Raw genomic sequence first — 15,847 nt, forward strand, 5'->3', positions numbered from 1 at the left:
CTCCCGTTGGTACAGCTTCAAACAGAACCCTATCAAGCATAACTACCACGCCAAGTGAAGTTCATAACCTTCTTCAAACTCTTCCGTACCAACAAAGCTACCGGTGCCGACACTATAGGTCCTCTTTTCCTAAAAAATACTGCCAGCACTCTTTGCGTCCCTCTCTCTAAATTATTTAACAGATGTTTTGCCGCGGGCTATTTTCCTATTACCTGGAAACAGGCAAATATTGTTCCACTTCTCAAATCAGGCAACAAATTTAATGTTTCATCTTACCGACCAATCTCTATTCTCCCCACACTATCCTTTATCTTTGAAAAAATTATACACCAGCGTCTCCTCGCATTCACTTTGCCGTATATCTCAACCAAGCAGCATGGTTTTCTACCAGGTGGCTCTTGTCTAACAAACCTGGCCACTCTGCATAGCTTTGCATCACACGCCATTGCAGCTAAATCACAGCTGGACATCTGCTACGTAGACATTTCGAAAGCTTTCGATTCTGTTTGACCATACTCTGTTGCTCCATAAACTCTCCGAACGATTTAATATACATGGCAGTCTTCTGACCCTTCTTGCTGGCTTCCTACATAACCGTTGGCAGAGAGTGGTAATATCAGGCACTTCATCCTCATGGTTACCAGTCACCTCCGGTGTCCCACAGGGCAGTACTCTTGGCCCCTTGCTGTTTTCTTTGTTTATGGACGATCTGCCGTCCGAACTCAACGAAACAGCGAATACCCTACTCTTTGCTGACGACTGCAAGATATTTAGGGAGATTAGGAATCCAGCAGATGCAGCTCTGCTACAGTCCTCACTTAATGCCCTCTCGAACTGGTGCCGTACTTGGAAACTTATCCCCAATCCACAAAAATGCAGCCACATGACCATAACACTGCGTAAATCTCCTCTACCGACATCATCTTACCTACTCGACAAGCCCATCACCGTGGTTACGCAACAGCGTGACCTAGGTGTAATATTCAATACAAAATTACAATTTAAGACCCATATAGAAACATATACAACCAAGGCTATGAAATTACTAGGTATTCTCTATCGCTTCACAGAAATTTCTGACCCCATTGCTCTTCGTCACTTCTTCCTCACAATCGTTCGACCTCTCTTAAACTACTGCTCTCCGATTTGGACAACAGCCGCCCCCTCCAATACTAAGCAGTTAGACAGAGCAGTGTCCTTCTTTGCTGCAATTGTAAGGAACAGAAACCCCAAGCTCAGAAATCTGTCTACGCAGCAGGTATTAATGGCAATTAATGTGTCACCGCTGCACATCAGGCGACAGGTAGCTGACCTGAGTTTCCTCCACGAGATCTTAAATGGACATTACCGCTCGGAACATCTTGTTTCTCTCTTCTCTCTCCGCGTTCCTTCCCGTTCCACCAGAACCAAAGACCTTCTCCACATTCCCCACACTCAGCACTCAATACTTCAATGATCTTTCCTAATCCGCCTCCCAACACTCTTTAACAATATTAATAGGAGACAAGAGCTTGATATAGCATCAAATAAAAGTGAATTCGAGAGGTGTGTAAATAGTATCTTAAAGATAAGTTGATGTGAAGGGATTATACCGCCATCTTGACCCACGACGACTTGGCTATGAACATGGACATTCTATGGTTTTCGATTTGGACAGTTATTAGTAGGATGTGTACCTGATCTTGTTATATTTTGTTATGTTTATTATATTTTATTATGAAAGTTTACGTTTGTTAAATAGTCTGTTGACAGTGCAAGTGAAATTTGCTCAGTGTAGCTGTATCTTGTGCTTCGTGAATAAATAAATAAATAAATATTTCATTTTCTCCCTGTGGGTAGGGGCAGTAGAATAACACCCATGGTATTCCCTGCCTATCGTAAGAGCAACTAAAAGAGGCTCCAGGGGTTCTGAACTTTGGAGCGTGGGATGGCAGCCACAGGACCCTTAGCTGAGTCCTGGGATTGTTTCCACTTACTTGTGCCAGGCTCCTCACTTTCATCTATTTTATCCGACCTTCCTTGGTCAACTCTCCTTCTTTTGCGACCCAGACGCTATTAGATTTCCGAGGGCTAAAGAGTCCTTCATTTTCATGCCCTTTGTGGCCCTATCTTCATTTTGTGAAGTGTCGGATCCCTTCCATTCTTTCTCTCTGATTGGTGTTATATAGAGAATGTTGCCTAGTTATACTTCCTCTTAGAACAATAATAACCACCTCAGTATTTCACTCCATTTACAATGTTGTGAGTGAAGGAACACACAATTGTAGGCCGGCAGCATTGCATCTTCAAGCATGTTCAATTATGAAGAATGTTACTGCGACCAAGAAAGGAGAGGAGAAATGTTCTGGTGCATTCCCTGATTGACAAGGGTGTCTTTGATTATACAGTGTGTTTGTGTACTGTGTGTGTGTGTGTGCAGCTACGGCATTTAATAAACGAACTGTGGAGATTGCATGTAAGAGATAGAGACAATCCTGAGTTATGAATTTCATTATGGTCCTATTGACAATTTTTTTTTTTTTTTTTGCTAGGGGCGTTACGTCGCACCGACACAGATAGGTCTTATGGCGACGATGGGATAGGAAAGGCCTAGGAGTTGGAAGGAAGCGGCCGTGGCCTTAATTAAGGTACAGCCCCAGCATTTGCCTGGTGTGAAAATGGGAAACCACGGAAAACCATCTTCAGGGCTGCCGATAGTGGGATTCGAACCTACTATCTCCCGGATGCAAGCTCACAGCCGCGCGCCTCTACGCGCACGGCCAACTCGCCCGGTCCTATTGACAATTGATCACTATCGAAGGGTAGAGAAGGGTCCACCTATTCAATACCATTTTTTTTTTTTTATTATTATTTTTTTTTTTTTTTTTTTTGCTAATGGCTTTACGTCACACCGACACAGATAGGTCTTATGGCGACGATGGGATGGGAAATGTCTGGGAGTTGGAAGGAAGCGGCCGTGGCCTTAATTAAGGTACAGCCCCGGCATTTGCCTGGTGTGAAAATGGGAAACCACGGAAAACCATCTTCAGGGCTGCCGACAGTGGGATTCGAACCCACTATCTCCCGGATGCAAGCTCACAGCCACGCGCCTCTAACCGCACGGCCAACTCGCCCGGTATTCAATACCATTAGCTTGTATATTGTCTTATAAAACTAGCACTAGTTTCAAGCGCATATATATTGGGTCATCTTCAGCCACGCTCCAATTGGAAGAAATGTGTACACATATAACCAATAATAATTTAAACACTCTTGTATGTCACAATTTACAGTCTGTATTTGAAACATTGATGAAGTCCGAACAATGTATCCAAACTTGAAACTAAATGATACATCAAAACTGCCGTGGTTGATGCCAAACTATTTCGTCGTTCCTACAGCATCCAAGTGTTCTTGAGTTGATCTGGGAGTTGGTATCCCTATCTGTATGGACGAGTAACTTGATTTATAATTTCTGTTTGTTCAATAGTAATATGGGTAATGACTTTTATGTAGCCTGAAGAGGAACATTTGTAATTTGAATAGGTATTTCTTTTCATCAGATGAAGTGATCAATTGTTTAATTTGTTTTGAAGTGAATGTCTGAAAAGAAAACAATTTGAAGTAAATTATTGGAGCGTGACTGAAAATGACCCAATATATATGGGCTGAACCTAGTCCCAGTTTTATTTGACAATATATAAACTAATGGTATTGAATACCCTTCTCTACCCTTTGATAGGGACAATCCTGTGCGAGTCAAACGAGGACACTTCTGCATACATGCGGAGCATCATGTCTGTCTCCATAATTCACAACACTTCCCCTCCCTCCCCTTCTCTTCCCTGAAGCACGGCAGCAGCTTGTGCTCTAGCATAGCAAATATGGCGAATTCGTCAACTTGAATCGCGCGCCCGGAAGTAACAAAGTAACCTAATTTTCTCAAAGAGAACGATTTTCTCCGCCAATCCAATTGCACTATCTTTCTTAACAATACCACGAAGAGCATCCCTGATTTTTTGTTGGCATAATTATGATACACCCTATATACTGTATAAGAAAAAATAGTTGCCTTTGACAACTGAAGAGCCTTATCATCCACAGCTTCGTTCTTAATTTGCAATGCCATAATTGTATGTACCGGTATTTCTGAACATAGTTTGCATCACAATCAGTCACTTGGCATATACTGTACAGTTCATAAGTGTTATTTAAAATGTATAGAAAGAGGCTCCACATGTTAGAGAGATTCAACTGGCGTCCTGTTGGTTACAAAACATTTGTGATTAATTTGCTGTAAATACTTTATCCCTGGAACCTTCTACAAAAATGGAAAATTTGTCAATCTGTTAAAAAATAGACTGACTTATCTTTGATTGTAAGTAAGTTGCTTCTAGTAATAAAGTTAAACATTGACTCCAAAGATCTTAAGAAAACTTCGGAAAGCTTCACAGTCCCTTCTAAATTAATTACCCTCATTTTATCACTACAAGAAGAAAATGAGGTACAAATTGAGGTAAATCATTCAACAACAAAGCCCATTAAATTATTGAGAAGCATAATGCAAGATTCTTCCCCTTTTGCCTGCTCTATATACTTTAGTTAGAGATCACATTCTCAATGAGCTTCCTGAAGAAACTAGCAACTAAATACAGGTTTTCACCTGTAGCTTTTCTGAATCCTCCAACAGTCCTTGCATTTGCCGACTATACAATAACTGTTTCAAATATTGTATACAATAACTATCGGAAAAGACAAAGATTCTGCTTTGGAATTGACAAGAATGGCATTACTAGTACACAATGAGATTGGACTTCAAATCAAATCACTTTATTTGCAAATGAGGTGTCTACCACAGTTGCAAATGATACACAAAATACATTCTTATTAAGCACTAAATTTTAAATTAAAAAGAAAATACATTTTCCTAAAATACAGTATTATACAATTTACACTAACAATTTTTCTATTAAACACACAGCTCATCCTTAATAAATTTATATTATTTACAAAATTCTTCTCATAATATCTTCTGTACTTACACACATAATCAACTCATATACAGTATATGGAATCACTTCAAACAATACTGTACACCTGCTATAAGATTAACATTTATAATGCACTTTTTTTCTTTTACACATTTTGGTAACTAACATGCATAAAGACCTGCTGCGTCTTTACCAGAGCCCCTTTTGCAATCGCTATTCAGAGTTCCTGAAGGGTCTTCACAGCTACCGTAGCAGTCCCAGGCCCCTCAAAGTCCCCACTGTACTTCATCCCTACACCCAGTCTCGTACTTCGGCTGTCCAACCTCCATAGACAAAGGGATGAAATTAATTTATTCACAAAAATTCCTTATTTACATTAACATGCACAGGTCGAATGCCCTCTAACATTTAATTTCTTTTCTCTATTGCTGTTAATTCTTTTCTTGAATATCTGTACAGATTTTGGAAAATGATCAAACTCTTCCCCTGGTAAACTGTTCCACTCTTTCACACTCTTTCCAATGAACGAAAATTTACCCCAATCACTTCTGCCTAAAATTCTGTCTGATTTTATACTTGTGGTCAGCCCTGCCGGTATAATTATTTCCCAACTGAAGCCTCTCACGGATTTCCCTCCGTGCTTTCTCTCCAGTATAGGCTCTATAAGATCCTATAAGTCTAGTTTTCTCCTTTCTCTTACTTAAAGCTTCCCACTCAAGTTTCTCTAACATTTTTGATACACTATTTTTTCTCCTGAAATCCCCTGTTACAGATCTTGCTGCTTTCCTCTGCACTTGAAATCCACACACCTGAATGTATAAACTTTGTTGATGGATAGCTCATTGAATACCTTTTTTTAACTTATGAAAGTGACATTAAAAGCATATCTCCTAAGGAGTCCACAAAGAATCTCTAAGTTAGCTTTTTCATAATATAATCTCCTTTAATCCTCAAAACACAGTATAAGACTGTTGCATGTCGATCAGAATTTTTGCGTTTTCAATACTTCTATCTGTTCAGCCCTCTTCTACCCTTTCCAAACTGTTCTTATAAATTTAATCACTGTGAAATTACTCACCAATGTAGACTTTAAGGAAATCCTTCAATTATGACCCAAACTACCAGATGGCATGATATACAGTCACTGTGGCAGTTAGTATAGTCTGGAGCCCTACTGAGATCAGCGAGAATGACTTCTTGCTCATTTAATGGTAGTTCTTGTAGCAGGCATTCCACATCCTCCCAGAACTTCTGTCTGGTCATACATCTTGTCTGACTTGTGGAGCATATGCACAGATCTGATGCATCTACCACTATGGAAAGTCGTTCAGGATCTCTGGTGACGAGTTTGAAGGCCACTGGCAATGCTGTTATCAACTTGAGTGTGTCAAAACTGGGAGTGATGATTCATGTCACTACTGAGAACGTGTGTAGAGTTTTGTGACACTAGCTGCAACAATGCCGAAGCGGATTGATCCTTACTGGGAGGGCTACATAACCACCCTTCCGATGCTAAATATAGCTATTCTGCAACCAAGGAATGTGTAAGAAATGTGATTTCTTGATTTCAAAAAATGGGATCAGTGCTGTATTGCATTAAAAAAAGGCAAAGGGCAACTGGGCTTAATTTCAGAGGGGAGAAAAACAGGCAAATCCATGATCAACCACCATCTGTACACCAGAAGTGGTGAGAAAAGTGAAGGTCCTTGTCTCAGGTGGTAACCCTGCCCCGCAAAGGACTATTTCACATAAGTTGGGGATGCCTGTTTCAACAGTTAACAACATAATCAACAAGGACCTGCAATTAGAAAAGTGGAATAAGCACCAATTTCACAAGCTGTTGCCTCGTCACATTTTGGATCGTCGCACTAATGCAAAAAAGCTGCATGAGGGCTATCTGGCAGGGGACAGATGGAAAAATGTGGTGTCATTAGGCGAAGCGTATGTGTACCTTAGTCACTGTAACAAACACCGTCCTAGAGACAAAAAAAAAAATTATCAAACATTGTATAAAGAATGCCAGGAAAGTTTTCCAAGGGGTTTCATGATCATCGCTGGATACTGCTACAATAGCAAGTTAACAATTTGCCGTGTCACTAATAACGTAACATACTATCAGCAAGAGGTTTTTAGCACCCATTTACAACACAAATATCCCAGCACTGTATGGGAGGGCAAAAAATCAGGTATGGGTACATCAAGATAAAGCATCCAGCCACACCTCTCATTCGACTCGTCTGTTCTTAGAGAGAATGGAGACAGAAACCGGAATCCATGCAATTCCTCTTACTGGTGTTCCGATGAAGGCACCTGATGGGTCGCTCATGGACTTCTGTACATTTGGACTCCTAAAAAGGGCCTTAGGAAATATACGTCCACACACTATCAATGAACCCTGGAAAGCCCGTCAGGAGGAGTGGGATAAGATAGGCATGCTAGTTCTGCGAAAAAATCTGCGGCAATGGAAATTATGTTGTTGGGCTATAGCTAGAAATGCTGGCTTTCCAATTGAGCATGACTCTAGGTGGAGACATGGCTTTACATAAGCTAATTACCCTTCAAACATCGCCCCCAGAGATCCCAAACGACCTTCTGTATTGTTTAGCGCTAGTTTAACGGCTATCAAATTGTCACTAATCCAATATACTTGAATTAAGTGACTAGACAGGACAATATCTGCAGTACATAGCCGTCATCATTCTTCTATGCACTTTATCTCCTGGATGTAAGCAATATAAGTTCTCTGTCTTTCAAGAACCTCTGCTAGTTCTGCAGGTTTTCCATCTAGTGCATCTGGGTTCCATGAGGTGATCCTTAACATCAGTCACTACTGATCTGCATTTAGGGCAGTCACCAAGGTGGCAGATTCCCTATCTGTTGTTTTCCTAGCCTTTTCTTAAATGATTTCAAAGAAATTGGAAATGTATTGAACGTCTCCCTTGGTAAGTTATTCCAATCCCTAACTCCCCTTTCTATAAATGTATATTTGCCCCAATCTGTCGTCTTGAATTCCAACTTTGTCTTCATATTGTGATCTTTCCTATTTTTAAAGATGCCACTCAAACTTATTCGTCTATTAATGTCATTCCACACCATCTCTCTGCTGACAGCTCGGAACATACCACTTATATCACAAATATTATAATAATATTTATAAAACCACCTATTCAATACAGTACAATCCACTAGTTAATGTGGTTAAAATTTATACATAATACTTAAAGTCTTAAGGTACATGTTTCACCCTTTTTATGGGCATCATCAGCCTATATCAATCTTAAAATTATTGGATATGGGACTTTTCTAATCTTATAAACTATAGAATAAAATCTTGAACAATGATCTCATAAAATATTATACAAGAACATCTAAAATAAGGACAATGCACAGAAAGTTTGTTAAGAATACTGAAAATTAACAGGTTTGAAGACATGGTTAATCTCGAATAGGTGAGCGTTTAAAACTAAAATAGATCCTCTTCTTATACACCATTAGGACTATGACGGCCTTGAGCATGAAAGCACATTCATCCAAGGGGAATATTTGTTCCACTCCCATAACATGAGTTCAATATAGTAAGACCAATGTCAAATATATTTAAAGCAGAAGAATGAATGTATCAAGTGTGTTAAAAAATATATACGGTAGATATATCAGAAAGTCGTAGAAAAGAGAATGGGACTTCTTGTAGGAAACGTTGTTAATGATAAAATGTTGAGGTGTCAAAGCTAGCTGATGTCAATGCTTTGTTATGTTAGTACGGTAAGCGATTGGTTCCAAAAGACGGTCAAGTTGGTAATACCATCCCTGTTGAAATATTTATTCGAAGAAATGATCTCATTCATTCAATTCCTGACCCGGTCGAATGACTGGAAATAGGCTGTGGATTTTCATTTTCATCAAAATATACAGTAATTCATCTTCCATGTAGACACAAACCCTGTGGATGCGTTGAGTCATTTCTGAGAAACGTGTGACTGCGATGAGCATTGAAATTTTATAGATAGCAGCACAAACCTGAGCAGTTTACTATCTGCAGGGAGAAATCTAATCATCATCATCATCATAATTATTATCAGTCACCACTGATCTGCATTTAGGGCAGTCGCCCAGCTGGCAGATTCCCTATGTGTTGTTTTCCTGTCTCTTCTTCAATAATTGCAAAGGATTTGGAAATTTATTGAACATCCCCCTTGGTAAATTATTCCAATCCCTAACTTCCCTTCCTGCAAATGAATATTTGCCTCAATTTGTCCTCTTGAATTCTAACTTTATCTTCATATTGTGATCTTTCCTATTTTTTTTAAATACTACACAATTTGTCTACTAATGTCATTCCAGTTTGGCTCTGAGGTGTAGGGGGCAATGCATCAGCCTATCACCCGGTGGTCCCGGTTTCGATTCCCGGCCGAGTCAGGGGTTTTTAATTGTAAATGATTAATATCCCTGGCCTGGGGACTGGGTGTTTTGTCATCCTTAATGTTCCTTTCCTCACATTCAACAATTTACTTTTCCGCAATTACAATTACACGCAGGTTCATAACGTGGTGCAAGTAGTGGCAAAAGATCTTTAGAGGTCGACGCCACGAACAAATAGCTTCTTTTTTTTAAAGTCATTCCATGCCATGTCTCCACTGACAGCTCAGAACATACCACTTAATACCAATATAACCGGTCCGTTATTGGACATTATAAATATTCCTGTTGCATTTCATGCCAGTGTGCCAATTAATGCTCATCATTTGGTAACTAGCACACCCACCAAGACACATGGCTAGTGCATACCGTGGAGACCACTGCATAGCTACTTGGAGCCACCGGCAAGGCCAATGTACTATGAGGGACTCGTTTCTTTTTCTTTTTTCAAAAAATTGTGCTTGCTAGGCCTTCAGACATTACAGAACAACTATTGTGCTAAGCAGATTGATGAACAGTGTGAAAGGTCCAGCAAGAGATGACTTCCAATGTCAATAGTTCAATCAATACTTCTATATGGTTCAGAAATTTGGGCTGAGACTTTAAAGTATGAAAAATACTGGTGAAGGATAGCTGCAGTACAGCAGAGATAAGCTTTAAGAATTACAAGTGCACATCGTACCATATCCGATCCTGCGATCCTTACAGTGGCAGCAGTACTACAAATTGACTTCCTTGCCTTAGAGAATCAGGAAGCCTGGCCTACTCGAGGAGAGTTAGGAAAGAAATTTGCCAAGAAGCTGGCATGCAGCAAACGAATAGAAGTATGGCAGCAAAGTTGGGAGGAAGATCCACGAGGGAAATGGACTAAGTAACTGATGCCATGTTTATTGAACTGGGTAGAACGGGCACATAGTGAAGATAATTATTACCTCACAAAGCTCTTGACAGGCCATGGATACTTCAGAAACTTTCTACATAGAATAGGCAGAGCGAGCAATCCATTGTGTATTTATTGTAATGATGCTGATGATGTACTACACACCTTTTTTCGTATGTGACCAATAGTCTACATGAAGATGATGTTTAGAAGTTGAGCCAAGGAGAACTGACACCAGAATCTATTGTCCTAGTGTGATGTTACGGAACCAGAAATGTTGGAAAAAGATAGCTGCATATGCAGAAAGTATCCTATGAGAGAAAAGAGTGATTTGGATGCTCATGAACATCAGTAAGGGGGAAACGAAGAAAAAAAAAAAGCCTGATATGGTAAAAGCACGGTGCCGCCCTTAAGTAATGCGAAAGTGGCTCCAGGGGGAGATGCACATCGTGGGAAAAAGGTGTGTGTGGTTTTTATAGTGGGTGTCCGACTCGTTGGCTGAATGGTCAGCGTACTGGCCTTCGGTTCAGAGGGTCCCGGGTTCGATTCCCGGCCGGGTCGGGGATTTTAACCTCCATTGGTTAATTCCAATGGCCCGGGGGCTGGGTGTTTGTGCTGTCCCCAACATCCCTGCAACTCACACACCACACATAACACTATCCTCCACCACAATAACACGCAGTTACCTACACATGGCAGATGCCGCCCACCCTCACCGGAGGGTCTGCCTTAGAAGGGCTGCACCCGGCTAGAAATAGCCACACGAAATTATTATAGTGGGTAAGAATCACACATGCTTGTGGAGTGTGAACCCTTCACAAGTGTCTCATGAAAGATTAACCACACTACCTCATAAGAAGAAAAAGTTTTTTTTTTTTTTTTGAAGTGGTGGTCACTTTTGTGGTAGAAAGCATGTGATGAAAATCCCACTACTGTTCTTAATTATTTTCAAAAGAAACCATTCATACCAGGATTTACATCCTCCATGGCAAGCCAGAAATTGAACCTGGGACAATTAGGCAGGAAACTATGATCACAGGTTGAAGTTACAAAATATACAAGTACAATATACAAAAAAAAAAAAATTTTGTAAAGCTTACATACCTTAGAGGCAGACAGGGGTATGTCATTTTGATCAATCCTAGCATCTATATGGCATACATTCCTGAGGTACTCGGTCAGTGCCAACACTACGTCAACATGAGATTGTTGGGTTGCCTTGTAAAGCATGAGAACAATTGGTGGAGTATCTGTGAAACAAAATGAAAACAATATTTCAGTCTTAAAATGTTTACAGTATAATAGTTTTTTTCAAAATGGCGCCCGGTAATGACGACGTAGTGTTTTATTCTCCGAGTAAATTAATCGTGAAATGTGACGAAAAGTGCGGAAAATGTCGAAGATTAGTGAAAAATAGAATGCTGTGTGATTCATGTGATCGATGGTGGCATTATAAGTGCGGAAATTGCCCTAGAGACGTAAAAACTAATGAAAGTGTTGACTGGATTTGTGAGCAGTGTGTTTGGAATGTTGTTGTTGACGAAGCACCGAAAACAGTCGATGAGGAATATAAAAGTGCATTAGAAATTATAAACATTCTAAAAAAGGACAATGAGACTCTTAAAGTTGAAAATCAAGAATTAAAAGAAAGACTGCGATCGCTAGAATTTGGGACTGACCCTTCTTCGAGTGATATACCGGTACCGGTACCAGTAACAAACTCGAGTACGTGGTGTCAAGTAGTTCGTGGATGGCCGGCTAAGAAGAAATCGGCAACTGAATTTCCGGAAATAAACATCAGAAATAGGTTTTCTGCCCTAAATAATTTAATTCTGGAAGAAAGTGATCGCGCGCGTGAAACCAAATCATCGCGATCCGCTGCCGTTGCCCTGCCGAGTTTAAAATTTAGGCCTAGAATTCAGATTTAAGACCCAGTTAGTCCTAAATCAGCGAAGGTAGCTGTGTTTGGTGATAGCCAAGGAAGGGGAACTGCGGGAGTGATTAACGACGAGAATAAAGCAGCAACCGGAGAAATAATTATATCCAGGAGCTTCTATCAGCAGTGTTCTGGAAAACGTAGAAGCAGCAACTAGGAACTTCGGGAGCAGCGATGCAGTGCTTATCATCGGTGGGACGAACGACGTACCGGTAGCTCACGACGATGCCAAGAATGTAAGATCACAACTTAAACATACACTAGGGAAGCTGACCCACACTAACGTCTTTGTAGTGAACGTGCCCCACAGGCATGATTTGAGTAGAGACTCATGTGTGAACACTGAAGTGGACAAGGTCAATACAGATATTGTTAAAATTTGTAAACATTTTCGGAATACTCAGGTTATTGAATGCAGCAGTTTTGAGAGATACTGTTATACAAAACATGGCCTCCATCTAAACAATTCAGGTAAACGAAAGATAGCAAATATTGTTCTAGATTTTATTAATCTTAAGATATGTACTGTAAAACAGGCAACTCCCTTGATTTATAATACTGACCAGGAAAACTAGTAGAAAGAGCCAGCTGTACTTCAAGCTGGCTCAGTCAACTAGAAAAAGAAACTCAGGATAGTAAGGAATTTCAAGTTATCCAATTGCAACGGTCAAGTTTTAGGGAGGAAGAGGGTCTGAGATTGCTCTTGGTAAACTGTCAAAGTGTAGTAAATAAACAATTAAAATTCGGTACATTGATGGAATCTTGTGAGACTGATGTGGTGATAGGAGTGGAATCGTGGTTGAAAGAAGGGATGGGTAATAGAGAAGTATTTCCAGAAGGGTACCGTCGAGTGGGGGGATACTTGGGACTGGAGGGAAACTTGGGACAATTTGGGGTATACTTATGTTTGTTCAATTATCTAACCTCCATATAATGCTAATGTTGTTTTTGTTATTTCCAGCTGAGGTGAATGCTTCAGGCATACTTTCTAACCATATTCAAGCTTTATAATCTTATTAAACAATAATTATCTACTAAAACAATAAATCTTAACAAAATCAATGCCAGTCTCACCTCATAAGAAATTGTTTGAGCAACAGCCCGCAACCCTCCTAATAATGCATCTTGAAATGTTGTCTCAAGCCTAGGGTCAACTATCTCTTTTATTGGAATTGGAAGCTATGTACAAAATAGTTGTGATTTAGTTTCAATATTATTTCTGTTTATTTTAGTAACCTTCTAAAACTTCGTCTGCCAAGGAGAGCTAAATGATCACTTATATCAGTTTATTAGTGCCCCACAATACATAGAATCTTGTAAATGTAACAACAATGTATTGAGCTGATATCTGATAGTCTATAGAAAATAAGTGAGATTTCATAAAAAAATGTTTGATGTGGGGTAACTTGGGATACCTTGAATTATTTTTCCGGATATTTATCACCATGCCTAGAAAGCACAAACGAAAGATTGGGAGCAGGAAATGCCATGATTTTACCCATGAGTCTTTGGAAAAAGCCATAAAAGGTGTAAAATATGATTTTGCTCTTGCAAAACTTGCAAAATTATTTGTGTGCCAAGTTCAGTCAATTACACCACCACCTATACTTGTAAATTTATGAGAAGTTACCATGGTTCTGCAGATACATTTATAATTCCTCAGATTGATGATATTGCAGATGTTTCCTTTCAAAATATCTGTAAACTGTTAGTCCCTATTCGTATTTTTCGGGATCACTACACATTTCAAATTTAGGTACCGGTACCATATGGTACCATGATTAAAATGGAAAAACTGACACTTTTCTTATGTCATTTGGAAAAGTTTATGTTTGAAATAGGAGTGTAATCATGGCAAACAATGTACAAATTAATTTGTTTTAGTACACTGACTCACAGAGCAAATGCAACACCAAGAAGGAGTGGTCAGAACTTTATGCCAATTGCAGGGTAGACTGATGTCACTGAGGTATGCTCATGATGTGAAATGCGCCGCTGTGCTGCGCACGTAGTGAACGATAAATGGGACACGTCGTTGGCGAATGGCCCACTTCGTACCGTGATTTCTCAGCCGACAGTCATTGTAGAACGTGTTGTCATGTGCCACAGGACACGTGTATAGCTAAGAATGCCAGGCCGCCGTCAACGGAGGCATTTCCAGCAGACAGACGACTTTACGAGGGGTATGGTGATCGGGCTGAGAAGGGCAGGTTGGTCGCTTCGTCAAATCGCAGCCGATACCCATAGGGATGTGTCCATGGTGCAGCGCCTGTGGCGAAGATGGTTGGCACAAGGACATGTGGCACGTGCGAGGGGTCCAGACGCAGCCCGAGTGACGTCAGCATGCGAGGATCGGCGCATCCGCCGCCAAGCGGTGGCAGCCCCGCACGCCACGTCAACCGCCATTCTTCAGCATGTGCAAGACACCCTGGCTGTTCCAATATCGACCAGAACAATTTCCCGTCGATTGGTTGAAGGAGGCCTGCACTCCCGGCGTCCGCTCAGAAGACTACCATTGACTCCACAGCATAGACGTGCACGCCTGGCATGGTGCCGGGCTAGAGCGACTTGGATGAGGGAATGGCGGAACGTCGTGTTCTCCGATGAGTCACGCTTCTGTTCTGTCAGTTATAGTCACCGCAGACGAGTGTGGCGTCGGCGTGGAGAAAGGTCAAATCCGGCAGTAACTGTGGAGCGCCCTACCGCTAGACAACGCGGCATCATGGTTTGGGGCGCTATTGCGTATGATTCCACCTCACCTCTAGTGCGTATTCAAGGCACGTTAAATGCCCACCGCTACGTGCAGCATGTGCTGTGGCCGGTGGCACTCCCGTACCTTCAGGGGCTGCCCAATGTTCTGTTTCAGCAGGATAATGCCCGCCCACACACTGCTCGCATCTCCCAACAGGCTCTACGAGGTGTACAGATGCTTACGTGGCCAGCGTACTCTCCGGATCTCTCACCAGTCGAACACGTGTGGGATCTCATTGGACGCCGTTTGCAAACTCTGCCCCAGCCTCATACGGACGACCAACTGTGGCAAATGGTTGACAGAGAATGGAGAATCATCCCTCAGGACACCATCCGCACTCTTATTGACTCTGTACCTCGACGTGTTTCTGCGTGCATCGCCGCTAGCGGTGGTCCTACATCCTAGTGAGTCGATGCCGTGCGCATTGTGTAACCTGCATACCGGTTTGAAATAAACATCAATTATTCGTCCGTGCCGTCTCTGTTTTTTCCCCAACTTTCATCCCTTTCGGACCACTCCTTCTTGGTGTTGCATTTGCTCTGTCAGTCAGTGTATATTAAACCACAAAATAGCAGTGTAACCAAAACATGAAAATTGTAGCAATTTGAAAATAAAATACATTATGGTGAACTTAAATTAGCTTGTATTGATGACTATATAACTAAAATCAAGGAGAAACCCCTTGATGGGTGTCCCAAGTTTGATTCATAATGGTTAACATTATGTTTCTCTGCAATTTGTATTGCTGTCCCAAGTATCCCCTCCTGGAGGGAAACTTGGGACACTTCGTTTTTAATTAAATCAAAGCATTTAAAGTCATATTTTCACAGGGTTTATTGCACAGATGTTGACAGCCATCACAGACCTGTTTCCCTGTAATTAATTGAAGTTTA

General features: G+C 40.9%; 1 protein-coding gene across 4 annotated transcripts in view; it reads right to left on the bottom strand.

Annotated features, from left to right (window-relative positions):
* LOC136858757 (uncharacterized) overlaps nucleotides 1-15,847 on the bottom strand; it is a 125,905-nt gene that overhangs the window by 28,793 nt on the left and 81,265 nt on the right. For all 4 annotated transcript variants that reach the window (XM_068225684.1, XM_067138534.2, XM_068225685.1 and 1 more), the window contains one exon: nucleotides 11,371-11,516. In XM_068225684.1, coding sequence (XP_068081785.1) covers nucleotides 11,371-11,516 — 146 coding nt within the window. The remainder of the gene's footprint in view (nucleotides 1-11,370; nucleotides 11,517-15,847) is intronic.

This window comes from Anabrus simplex, chromosome 1 (genome assembly GCF_040414725.1).
Source record: "Anabrus simplex isolate iqAnaSimp1 chromosome 1, ASM4041472v1, whole genome shotgun sequence".
In the NCBI taxonomy this organism is placed as follows: Eukaryota; Metazoa; Arthropoda; class Insecta; order Orthoptera; family Tettigoniidae; genus Anabrus; species Anabrus simplex.